General features: G+C 48.2%; 1 protein-coding gene across 3 annotated transcripts in view; it reads right to left on the reverse strand.

Moving 5' to 3' along the window:
- Positions 1-3383: 3383 nt before the first annotated feature.
- The window catches only part of CORO2A (coronin 2A), a 59247-nt gene continuing 49601 nt past the window's right edge, over positions 3384-13029 (reverse strand). For all 3 annotated transcript variants that reach the window (XM_052776832.1, XM_052776834.1, XM_052776833.1), the window contains 4 exons: positions 10848-10960; positions 9614-9704; positions 9048-9319; positions 3384-6480 (listed from right to left, as the gene is read on the reverse strand). In XM_052776832.1, the coding sequence (XP_052632792.1) occupies positions 6349-6480; positions 9048-9319; positions 9614-9704; positions 10848-10960 (608 nt within the window). In that variant the 3' untranslated portion in view covers positions 3384-6348. The remainder of the gene's footprint in view (positions 6481-9047; positions 9320-9613; positions 9705-10847; positions 10961-13029) is intronic.

Raw genomic sequence — 13029 nt, forward strand, 5'->3', positions numbered from 1 at the left:
TTTAAGAACTCACTTAAACAGGTTATCGTGCATCATTTTGTTGTAAATAGGGGTTTGAAAAGAACTGGGCATAGCATTATTAGCCATGTTGTGACACTGAAAAATGAAATTCAGAAACTTTTGTCCTGTACTGCACAAGGAGCTTATTCAGGAGAGTTTTCTTTGCTGACAGAAGCAGCAATTGTCAGCGGCTCAGAGGAGCACAGTTTTAAGTGTGGTAGCTCCAGCCACATGGCCTTAGTCCCAGCCTTGTGAGGGCCAACAAAAAGGGGCTTCTTGGGTGCATGTGAGCGACTCAGGACCCCTAGAAGGAAGTGACAAGCAGTAAGTAGAGGAGAGTACTGTCCACTATAGGGGTCAGAAGCCCCGTATCTCCTAACCAGATTTATCATCTAGGGAGGTTTCCTGCTTGCCTGAGGCTCTTGTTAAGGATGCTGTGCAGAGGCTATGGAGGCTTGGCTGGCCCTCTGCTATACAGTGCTGCTTTTTCATGTATGCACCAAAGATACTGCCAGGGGTGATGTGAGAAGTATCAAGTGTGACTAGCAGGTTCCAGGGGTACTGCTTAAGGGCATGGGCACCCAAGTGTTGGTTTTCTCCATTGTGCCCGAGGAGGACTCAACAGATAGTGTGGGTGAACAACTGGTTGCACAGCGGCTGTTCATAGCAGGCTTTTGATTTCCATGAGCACGGTAGCCATGGCGAGAATCTGAAGAGTTTATCATCAACCTAAGGAGAGTGAAAGCTGGCAGAGAAGAATGGGGACTGTTGTGGTGGATATCTGCTGTATACCTGATTAGGGAGGACCAGAATAGGGAGGACCATGTTAAGGAGTACTTCAACACCCTGGATGTATACAAGTCCGTGGGGCCAGATGGGTTGCACCCAAGCATGCTGAGGGACAATGTGGCTGATGGCATTACAAGGCCACCCTCAATGATCTTTGAAAGGTGATGATGACCGGGAAAGGTTGCAGATGACCAGCTCTCAGTCTTGTCTTTAAAACAGGCAAAGAGGAAGATGCAAGAACTACAGCCCAGTCAGCCTCATGCAGTCCTTCAGAAGATGGTGGAGAAAATCCCCCTGGAAAGCATTTCCAAAGGCATGAAGAATCAGAAAGTGCTCAGGAGTGGTCAGCCTGAATTTCTGAAGGGGAAATCGAAAACTGTTTACAAAACAAATCCAAAGCTGTTGAACCTCTGCCTTAGTGACCTGCAGGATGGGACAGAGTGCACTGTCAAGCACGTTTGCAGAGCACACAAAAGTGGGAGGAATGGCGGGTGCAGCAGATGGTTGTGCTGCCCTTCGGGGGACCTTGACGGGAGAAATGCAGAACAGGGCAAGGAGGAATGTGATGAAGCTCAGCGAGGGCAACTGCACAGTCCTGCATCTGGGGAGGAGTAGCCCCATGCACCAGTATGCACTGGGGACTGCACAGCTGGCAGGGAGCTTTGTTGAGAAGTTCCTTGGAGTCCTCCTGGACAACAAGGTGAGCTTGAGCAAGCAATGCTGGCTCACTGCAAAAATGGCTAACAGCATCCTGGGCTGTATTTAAAAGACCATTGCCAGCAGGTCAAGGGACATCATCCTTCCTCTCCCCTTAGCGCTGGTGAGGCCGCATGTGGAGGAGTCCTGAGTCCAGTTCTGGGCTGCCCAGTACGAGCAAGTTGTGGACAGACTAGAGTGACCCCAGCACAGGCTCTGAGATCCTGCTCCAAAATGGTGTTGCGGTGTGCCCAAGAGGCAATTCCTGGCACTGGGACTTTGCTCAAGTGCCTCCCTGCAGCTTGCAGCCGCCCCGCTGCCAGGGACGGATGCTGGCCAGGCCAGGAACAACAAAAGTGACCTGCTGCTTCTCCCTGCAGAGCAAACGAGTGGGTGTCAGCTCCATGCTCACAGCTCCTTGAGCACACCAAGGGTACAGACCCTCAGGGTGGAAAACAAAATGACAACTATTGCATAGGTCTGAGTGGATTTTATTTTGCAGCTGGCCTGGAGTAGATGCTGAAGATACGATGTGTTGCAGCTCTAAATCCAGCAGGCAAGTAACACTGCAGGGCTGTGTTTCGCTCTCTTTGTGGTTCAGCAGCCATAATCCCAGGACAGCAAAGGTGCTAGAGGCTATTCCACTGCCTCCCACACTGACCTGCCTGCTGCTGCCTTTTCCTAGGCTTTGCTCAGAGCAGTGAGCCTGTGTCAGCACCAAAGGAGCGACACAGTGCCCTGGGATGGGTCCCAGCCACCCTCCCCAGCACAAGGTCCCTTACAAGACAGGGAGGTCAGGACGTCACAGTGCCCTGATTGCATGGCTGGTGCACAAAGTTCCCAGTACAGACTCTCCAGCAATTTCCACCTTTTCTTTTTCCCTAATGCTGGCCTAAAATATGTTTTATCAAGCAAAAATTACATCCTGAATGCAGCCATGAACATTTCCATGCCCAAAGCTGTGACTGATCAACAAACCCCTACAGTGGAAGGAGGCTTGGAGAAGATGGGCACAGGCAATGCACTCATGATGCTCAGGGAAGAATACAAGGAGTGACCACAGAAAGATGAACTTATCTCAATGGAAAAGGGACCCAGAGGGTGGCTTTTGCTTTAGATTAATTGCCATATCAGTTGAGTGATCAACTGGTTGAGTAGGTGGCCTGACTTAATCAAAAGGTATGAATACCTTCCCTAAGCCAGCCAGACCAGCACGGGGCTCATGAAGCCCAACATGAAGCACAAAAACTGAGCAACCAACAAAACAAACTTTGAAGACAGCTACAGGCTTCAGCTGGCTTCAACGCACATATTTCTTCCCAGTGACTGCAGATACCCAGCATCATGACAGTGAGCATATACAGACCAGTAATGGGAATTTCATTTGTATAGTGATCCAGCTGGATGTTGCAACTGCTATATTGTGCTTGTATTGTGATTGCTGCTTAACTCTGCTAAAACAAAATCCCATCTAACATCAAATGTCTTCAAATAAGTAAATTTGGTGATAACACATTAATCCCTTCTCATGTGGGCCTCTAAAAGAGCCTGGTCAGAGTGTATTGGACAAGAGAAGCACCGGGACTGCAAGGCAGCATGGTCAGGAAACCCCCTCACCACATGGTATGCATCTCCAGGGGGGCTCGGTTTACTCAAGACAACATACATAGCAGTGTAACGCAGAACAGTTTGAAATGGCCACCCCTCTGTAGCATCAAGGGCAGATGGGAAAGATGTGAGAAGACAGGCCCATGTGCTTAAGACCTGTTACAACCTGTAAGGCCACAACTTCATGCCAGCAAGAGACAGAAGGTGATACTCCTTTCTGACCTTGATTCAGCTTAATTTTTAGTTGCTTCAGCAATGCAATGACAATAAGAAACCAACAACCTTGCATGTATCAAAAAGTAAAACTCTAAATATATTTATTATTCAGTTACATTTGCTTTTCATTGCACAATTTTTTTTTATCCCCATGTTTTACAGTTTTTTAGAAAGCAGTTAGGAGTTTTAGAAACTGTTAAGATGATCACTTAAGTCTATTTAGGCACAGTTCATTAACACATAACCCCATTTCCTCCACTTTTTTTCTCTGTGTGAAAGATTTATGGTTGCATTTAAGCTCCAAATTGAAATACATTTCACAGTCTATGCTTTTACAGGCATACTGTCTAAAAAAGAAATTTTGATTAATTAGTCTCGACTTATCAAATGTTGCCAGCAAAGCCTAAATGAAAGCAACTTCTTTTCCAGAAATGCTGAAATCAACACAACCCTAAGATAAGAACCATGGTGGCCGACCATTTTCTATGCTAACCAGTCATAGGATAACAAAGAAAGAGTCCTCAAGAGGATTTAAAAATCCCCTGGAAAAATTGCTTTAACTTGGAAATAATTTAAATAATTTATTCTGTATGAAAAATAAGCAAAAAAAATCCAGCAAATAAAACACATATTGTGACAAAGAAAGTGGTGTATCCCCCGGACTGCTGAGGCTGTGTCAATTGCTCTCCCTTCTGATAAATGATAGCATGAAAACCAGACTGTCATATCCCTGGGGCTACACTCTGTGAAAATGGCTTTGAAGTTTGAAGCTGTCGAGCCTGTCTGACATGGCTGAAAAACCATGAGCTTCTCGATTTCTTACATAGCTCTTCTCTTTGGTGAGAAAGCCTGATGGCTTCTGGTGTAAGATTCATGTGTTTGGATTAAAGCTCTGTATCTGGGGTGAGCTGCTTTTGCATGTAACTGCATACTGCAGGGTGTTCCCAGGGCACAGGAAAGGCCATTCTAGAGGATCTGAAATAAGCTGAAGCTTGTTTCAACAACTTTGTTATTAATATTTTATTTTTTACAAAAAGAGTAGTCTTAAATAAGTGACTGATGCCAAAGGACTCTTCCTGAAGAATATGAACAACTACCCTCTCTCTGTAATGCTGCAGAAAAAAACAATAATATCTGTGACTTTTTAGCACCCACATCTGTTGTTGCTATTTAGAAATGAATTAACTGTTTTTGAAAGCTGGGTGAAGTCTTTGCAGCAGAGCAGAAGGGATGCCAAAGTCTTTGTGTGATTCTCATATAAGAGTATTCAGTGCCCATGAGCTCCCTGCTGGCTATTGCTTTCAAGGATAACCAGAGGGGCATCCCACATGAGCACAGGCAGTGCACAGCCTTTAGTACCCTTGCTAAGGAGTCCTGTTTGTGGCTACGGAGACCCTTTTTTTTTTTTTTTTTTTAGACTTTGGGAAATCCTTAGGCTTCGGGGAACTAGCAGGGCATAGTATTCATTCCTACATGTGTCACAACAGAAGTGCACAGTTACAAGTTAAACAGTGGTTGCTTGCTCTCCTTGGGTTTAAGACATCTCCATAAGCTCTGCATTTGGGGCAAGGAAAAACATTCCCCCTCTGGTGCTGCTGCTGTACTCAGACCTCGGGGCAACTGACAGCGTGCTTTCTTGCCCCACACTGTGGGAACAAATGAGAGGAGAACCCCAGGCACGCACCAAGCGGGCAGCCCAGCTCTGCACATTGCGGACAGACTGCATAAAGCTGGTCACAGGTGCCAGCCCTGAAACCAAGGACAGGACTAGCATCCTGCTACTGCTGCTCCTGTCCAAAGGGCTGTGCAAAGGGCTGGGGAAGGCAGTGAGCTAGAGAGCTGGTGCTGAAGGGCCCAGATGAGTGTGGCTGCAGGGCTTGGGGAGACAGGGCAGCCCTGGAGGATGCAGGGAGCTGGGCAACACAGCTGGGAAGAGGGAGCCTGCAGCTGAAGATGGCTGCAGGCACAGGACATGGCACTGGCACCTGGGAGTTAAGGAAGCAGCAGCTGCTCACAAAAGGACAAGCAATAGTCCAGCAACTGTGGGGGGCTGTTCATGACCAGCCATGGTCCTATAATACCCCTGTGGTTGACAGCACACTTCTAGCACCATTGATGAAAGGTATGCTGTGGCGTGGGGGTCCAACTCTCCCCTTGTCCTTTTAATCCCTCTTGGCAAAACCCCCGCTGCCAACTGTGCAGCTTTAAATGTTGTCCTTATTTGTCTGACAAGCACCACAGGACCATGGCCCCCAGTTGTCTGTGGCTGGTCTTTGGCAGAAGGGAGGAAAGAAGGCCACTGACTCAAAGGACCGAGACCTCTGCCGCACCTGCAGCTTCTCTGGTGAGAACCAGGCCACACCACCACCCCTTTAAAGTAGGACCTCCAAACACCAACTCTGCTTTACCTATCACAAAAGTGCTGGCCCTTGGCAGTTCCAGTGCAGCCTCCCAGTTGGAGCGGGACTATCCCCAGCACCAGGTCAGGGCAGCCACAGTTTTGCCTACCCCAGCTGGGTAGCTGCAGTGCCAAGCCGTGAGGCGAGAGGGGTGCATGAGGATCACTTCTGAGCTTAGAGGTGCCTCCAAAGCTCAGCTGCAGAGTGGTCTCCTAGGGCAGGAGAACAGCAGCCACAGGAGCTGCACTGCTGGGTCCAGGAGTAGGAAAAGAAGGTGGCAGCTGCCTTCAGTCTCCCATCCTCATGTCATGTGGAGAGGCAGCAAAACAGGTTGTTACTAGAGCTTAACAGGTGGCTTCTCCGGGACCAGAAGAGCAAGATTTTCCAAAGTCTCTCACGAGCAGTAACACATGAGCTTCTGACATAAGTGAGAGGGCAAGCAAGGGGAGCCTGGAGAAGTGCAGCAAATTCATCAACAACCGTCTGGTGATGATTAGGGAAATGTGACCACCACAAGCTAGGGAAGTCCACGCTGCCTGAAGCATCAATTTTCCCCCCAGCAAAAAAACTAAGAGGAGTTATCCACAGAGCTGGAGTCTGCTCCAGTTGCCAGGGTGCAAAGAGCTGCAGGCCAGCACCCTCAGTAACTGCCTATATCCATGTAGAGGTTTTTGAGCTCCAGCTCCAGCTGTTTAATTTGGATATCTCTCTGGTTTACCAGCTCACGCAGTCTACGGATTTCTTCCTGTTGCCGGTAAAACATCTGTAAAAGCTGTAAGAAAAGTCACATTTTACTTCATTTATACTAAGAAAACTCAGACTTAACATGTCAAATGCCACCAGTCCTGTCACATCACTTCTGAGAGAAACAGCATCTAAGGAGGAGGCCTTCAGCCAACAGACTGAACATCAACAGTGCTGCTGCTGTCCACTAGCCTGGGCTACGAGTGTGGGTGTTTCTCAGTGCCATTTAGTAATGCTACACCTGCTTAAATCAAGTGAAAAGATCAGAAAAAAATAATTTTTATACCATTGATCACTCAAAGAGAGCCTAGACACAGAGGGTATTTGGAGTCTAAATTCCTGGATCTGTGTATTGGCTTTGTGTGGCAAGGTTTTGGTAGTGGGGGGGGTTACAGGGGTGGCTTCTGTAAGAAGCTGCTGGAAGCTTCCCCTGTGTTCGAGAGAGCCCATACCAGCCGGCTCCAAGACAGACCCGCTGCCAGCCAAGGCCAAGCCAATCAGCGATAGTGGTAACGCCTCTGTGATAACATTTTTAAGAAGGAAAAAAAAGTTGGGACAGACAGAAACGGCGGCCAGAGAGAGGAGTGAGAACATGTAAGAAAAAAAACCCTGCAGACCCCCAGGTCAGTGAAGAAGGAGGGGGAGGAGGTGCTCCAGGCGCCGGAGCACAGATTCCCCTGCAGCCCGTGGGGAAGACCATGGTGAGGCAGGCTGTCCCCCTGCAGCCCATGGAGGTCCACGGCGGAGCAGATATCCACCTGCAGCCCGTGGAGGACCCCACGCCGGAGCAGGTGGGTGCCCGAAGGAGGCTGTGACCCCGTGGGAACCCCGCGCTGGAGCAGGCTCCTGGCAGGACCTGCGGATCTGTGGAGAGAGGAGCCCACGGAGCAGGTTTTCTGGCAGGACTTGTGACCCCTTGGGGGACCCACGCTGGAGCAGTGTGCTCCTGAAGGACTGCACGCCGTGGAAAGGACCCATGCTGGAGCAGTTTGTGAAGAACTGCAGCCCATGGGAGGGACCCACGCTGGAGAAGTTCATGGAGGACTGTCTCCCGTGGGAGGGACCCCACGCTGGAGCAGGGGAAGTGTGATGAGTCCTGCCCTTGAGGAGGATGAAGCAGCAGAAATAACGTGTGATGAACTGACCGTAAACCCCATTCCTCATCACCCTGCGCTGCTGTAGGGGGTAGGTAGAGAATCCAGGAGTGAAGTTGTGCCCAGGAAGAAGGGAGGGGTGGAGGAAAGGTATTCTGAGATTTGGTTTTATTTCTCATTACCCTACTCTGGTTGATTGCTAATAAATTGAGTTAATTTTCCCCAAGTTGAGTCTGTTTTGCCCGTGACGGTAATTGGTGAGTGATCTCTCCTGTCCTTATCTCGACCCACAAGCTCTTTGTTATATTTTCTCTCCCCTGTCCAGCTGAGGAGGGGGAGTGATAGAACGGCTTTGGTGGGCACTTGGCGTCCAGCCAGGGTCAACCCACTACAATCTGCCACATCTCCTACTCTGGCCTTGGGCAAGTCCTTTTACTTCTCCTTTTTTCCTGTTGATCATGCTCTGTCCTCTCCAGTTGGGACTAGCATAGCATTTCACTGTGTATGCAACGGATCACCCAGCTCTGCAAGGGCTGCTTCTGTAACCTTGGGGCACCAGCTCAGAAACGTGCAGAATATCCTTTTTCACACCATAGGGCAATTCAGCTGTGGAAATTCCTGCCCATCAAGCTGCAGATGCTAAAATCTTGCAGAGCCAAAAAGGGGACCTGAGCACAGCTATGGGAAGAAAATCCTTCCAGGGTTCCTAAAAGCAAACAAGCTGCATGTACTCAAAAATGTCCCTGAGCTACCAGTGACAGAGGGCTTGCAAATCACCACAGAGACCTACCACGGTACAAGCTTTGGTTACTATACAGGGAGGGAGTTGGCCATGGCTCAAGACATATCATGGAGCTGCCAGGACCTTTTCTGGAGCCATTCCCAGGAGCAGGCTGCGACCAGCAGCCAGCCTCAGTGGCACTGCACTGCCAAGCTGTCCCCCAGCAGTAAGCTGCCAAGGCAAGGGCAGAGCCAGCCCCTTTCCCAAGTCAGGGTCCACAGTACAATTAGGCACTTAAGACTACACAGATGCATCACGGGCCAAGGGAGCAGGGTACCCCGACTCCTTCCACAGCTGTCCCTGTTGCCTCACTGGGCTCTCTGAGTGCAACTCTCATAGAAGGGTTACACGGTATAAACCCCCTTCTCTTCTCCAGAACCTGGAGGTCACAAGGACCTCCTTGTCCCCACCCAGCCGCCAGGCAGGCCTGTACTACAAGAACGCCTAAGAAGAGGGAATACTGATTGCTTCTTCCTTTGCAGACCCCCTCAGCTGGGGTGCTGCTGGGCCACATTTCTACTGCTGGGCCACATTTCTACTTCCTGTGTGGCAGCCAGGGCATGCAGAACTTCTGCCTCCACAAAGAACGAAAAGCTTGCACTGGCCCACATCTGCAAAATAAACCCTCCCTGGATTCTGTCACCTTCTGAACGACACCCCTTTGCCAGCAGCTCTGGGCTTCCCCCCACAGCCCCAACCCTTCACCCCAGACATTCATACCTCATTTTCAGTTTTTGGTGGTGGACACTCAGATAGGTCAAAGCCATTGGAGAGGTGCGTTTGTTCATTTTTCCATAATTTCTTCTCCGCTTTCAGCTGTTTTCTGCTGTCTTTCATCTCACTTTGCTTCTGCATGTCCTCCAGTGGCAACCTTCCTCCCTGACCCTGGTGCTGGCTCAGGTCAGTAGTTTTTGTGAGTGGCTCTGCCTCAAGAAACTGTGGTAAGGAATTCACAGCTCCAGAGCCTGGTCTCAAGGATACCAAGAGAGGCCCTAGGGAGGGAGGCAGGTGATGGGTTAGCACTCACAAACCACACCCAGAAATCAGCTGCAATTCATTCAAACAACCTGCAGGGATAAACATGGAGGCACTTGACTGGAGCAGCTTCCAGAGTTCACAGCTGTGAATATTTTAGCCACCAAATTATTTTAGCTTACAGCTGTATTAGTTATGTCTTTCCTTTTCCTCCCATCCTCTTTCTCTGGCACTGAATGGGCCAGAGAGCCAGTCACAGCTTACCCAAGCCCTGGGGAACTGAAGGGCTAGGGAGCTCTCCATGTGCTGACCTTTGTTAAATCCGTTCAGCCACTCTCGTGCTGTCAGCGCTGGCTGGGCTCCTGTGGTCAAGGGGTAGATGTCTTCCTGGTATGACTCTGACTGCAAGCAAACAAAAATCCAGAGTCACTAGTCAGTCAGGTTTTGGCTTAGATGGACCATACTGGATTGTTGTGGAGAAAGAAGTTTGTTCCACCTCAGCACAGTGAGTGTCATGAGCACTCACCAGCATGGACATAAAATCTTCTCACCTGCCCTAAGCCTCTCTCCTCCTCACCCCAGATCAGAAGAATTGTATCTGAAGGCCTATTTTAACTCCTGCTAGTAAGGTCTTTACACATCCAGACAACAGACTGGGGGAAGTTGGTGACACAGGCTAACCCAATTCTCATGAACTCAGCGTTCCAGAGGATGAAGAAGTGGATACAAAGCATGGACACAAGTCACAAATCATCAGCTGATCATCAGCTGGCAGAAATTGGCCAAGGAGATAACATTGGAGGAACATGCCTGACTGATAGTTGCAATGAGCACTAGCTCTGCTGCCTCTCTGAATTTAAGGCACTCATATCTTCCAATGTTAATGAAAGTACAGGGCACAGTGCTGACAGTTCCAATGTACCTTTGCTCACACAGTCACATGGGAGCTACCTTGGCTAGCTACAGATTCATGACCTGAGTCATTCTCTAGCCACACCAGCTCTGAGACTTACTTCTACATCACTCTCAGTGCAATGGGTCGTGTCTTACATGCTACAGAACAACTGTCTGTAACACAGCTGCACCCACTGGGTACAGACCTGGGAACCCATCGTTCCCTTTTTCCCAGGGTGATTCTTCTTCCTTCCACAAGGAGATTTTCATGTCACCCACCATCATCCCCAACACCTCTCTCTCTTTGGTCATTATGTCAAACAGATGCCACCAACTGAGGAATTTTACAGCCAGCTAGTTGACTAGTTGACCTGACAGTCAGAGACATCCCTTGCTGCACACAAGCAGAGCAGACCAGTGAGCATGTCTTAGAAAGTTAGCATTACACGGAGACCTAATTCTTGATTTACCCAGCCAAGGTTTGTTGGGAGTGCTGCCCCACAAACTGACCAGCTTTGTCCCTCAGACCAGGAGAGAGAAAATCCCTTGTTCTACCTACTCTCCAGCCCCCAAGAGTCACTGAGAGGAGGCAATGCCCTGTTTTTCACTGGTGTTTGTCCCAGACATGAACATGACCTGAGGTTAACTTACCCGTCGAGGCACAATCATGGAGATGGGCTCAATCAGGCTTTTAGTTGGGATCAGTTTGTAGAAACGGAAAATCTCACAAGCTGACACTTCAAGGCCTCTCTTTGGCATCATTCCTGGTGGCATAGCATGAAACAAACAGGGTATAAATCTCCCTAGGAAAGGTAATGTCATCCACCATGGAAAAAGGGTCACAAAACAACAAAAGGAGTCACAGCATCAGCTCCACAGCAGCATGGTCTGAAATCTGCACCCAAAACTGACTCAGTGGCACAAATGACAAGACTAAATTTTTTTCGTCAGACCATGGAGTTACACACAGGGTCCGTGGTTTTCATGCTAAGCCTCCTGTTTCTTATTCATTCTCATGAGCTGCAAACAGAGTGACCAGGACTGAGCAGAACTGGCAGGTGATGCCACAGGATTCGACTATCAGGATCACCAGGAAGGGATTTCAGGACACCTAAACAACAACAGAATAGCTATATGGGTCAGGATGAAAGCCCTTCCAGCCCAGTACCCTCCTCCCAACATTGTCCCAAAGCAGAATGCAGTATGAGAAGGGTGTGAACATCTACTCTGTCATACAGCACTATTTGTGTTTTAGGGACTGGCTAAGCCACACAAGGTCTCTAAGTACCTCATAAGCTGTTGTGGTTTAACCCCAGTCAGCAACTAAGCACCACACAGCCTCTCACTCATTCCCTCCACCACCCAGTGAGATGGGGAGAAAACCGGGAGAAGTAAAACTCGTGGGTTGAGATAAGAACGGTTTAACAGAACAGAAAAGAAGAAACTAATAATGATAATGATAACACTAATAAAATGACAACAGCAATAACAAAAGGATTGGAATGTACAAATGATGTGTAGTGCAATTGCTCACCACCTGCCGATCGACACCCAGTTAGTCCCCAAGCGGTGATCCCCTGCCCCCACTCCCCCATTTTATATACTAGAAGTGACGTCACATGGTATGGAATACACCGTTGGCCAGTTTGGGTCAGCTGCCCTGGCTGTGTCCTGTGCCAACTTCTTGTGCCCCTCCAGCTTTCTCGCTGGCTGGGCATGAGAAGCTGAAAATTCCTTGACTTTAGTCTAAACACTACTGAGCAACAACTGAAAACATCAGTGTTATCAACATTCTTCTCATACTGATCTCAAAACATAGCACTGTACCAGCTACTAGGAAGACAATTAACTCTATCTGAGGTGAAACCAGGACATAAGCTCAGTGGACTTCTCTCCCATGAGCTTGTACACTCCAAAGCCTACAACCATGTCAATTCCCTTAACAAAAGAGATATTGCCTTTCCTTGTAGACCTTGCTTCATGGTGTCCTACAGAAGCTTTGTTTTCTACTAATACCAAATGACTTCATTAAACAGTAGATTCTATTTGAAGGACTGTTGCTCCTTACATCATGCATTCATCTAAATGCAAATCTAAACTCCGCTCCTCTACATTGTATTTTGGTTTGGCATTATTGGGAAAGAAGCTTTTGTGCAAAAACCTTAGCAGTATGTTTGATCAACAGAACAGATCAGGTTAGGGAAGTAGATTTGATTCACTCAGGCCTTTTAAAAACACTGGTACATTTCCTTTTCATGGAATGTTCTTTAAAGAGAGTATGACAACATAAAATCAGGATGCTGTACATTGAAAGGATTATAAAAGCTGAATAACGGAGAGATATTCCAGTTAAGTTTTAAATAATTTATTCCTTTCCAATAACAGTTTTTTGAAGGAGACCTGCAGGCACAAAATCCGGTGCTGCTAAATAGCTGTACCAACGTCCAAGAATGGGAATGTCCACATGTAGTGTGGAGGGGTGGCAAATCATCTTAAAGACATGTCAGTCTGTAGAGGAATATGGCTTACAGGGCAGACTGGAGAAGGTTCAACAAAGGGCTACCAAGAAGGTGTGAGGGCTGAAAGCTAAATTCTGTAGCTTGAATGAGTTAAACAGTGGGTAGTATGCGCACAGGTTAATAAGCAAGGGTCTCCAATGGAGGAGAGGTGACCTAATCACAGCAGGTCTATCTTTGAATAGGAAATGCTGGTACAGAAGCTAGGCAAGTGATAAAAGTGAAGGCATTAAGATGTGAAATATCCATTACCAGAGAAATCCCAGAGTGGAAACAATGTCAACAGAGTTTAATGCCAAAAATCTCAGAGCAGATTC

Source organism: Harpia harpyja, chromosome Z (assembly GCF_026419915.1).
Source record: "Harpia harpyja isolate bHarHar1 chromosome Z, bHarHar1 primary haplotype, whole genome shotgun sequence".
In the NCBI taxonomy this organism is placed as follows: domain Eukaryota; kingdom Metazoa; phylum Chordata; class Aves; order Accipitriformes; family Accipitridae; genus Harpia; species Harpia harpyja.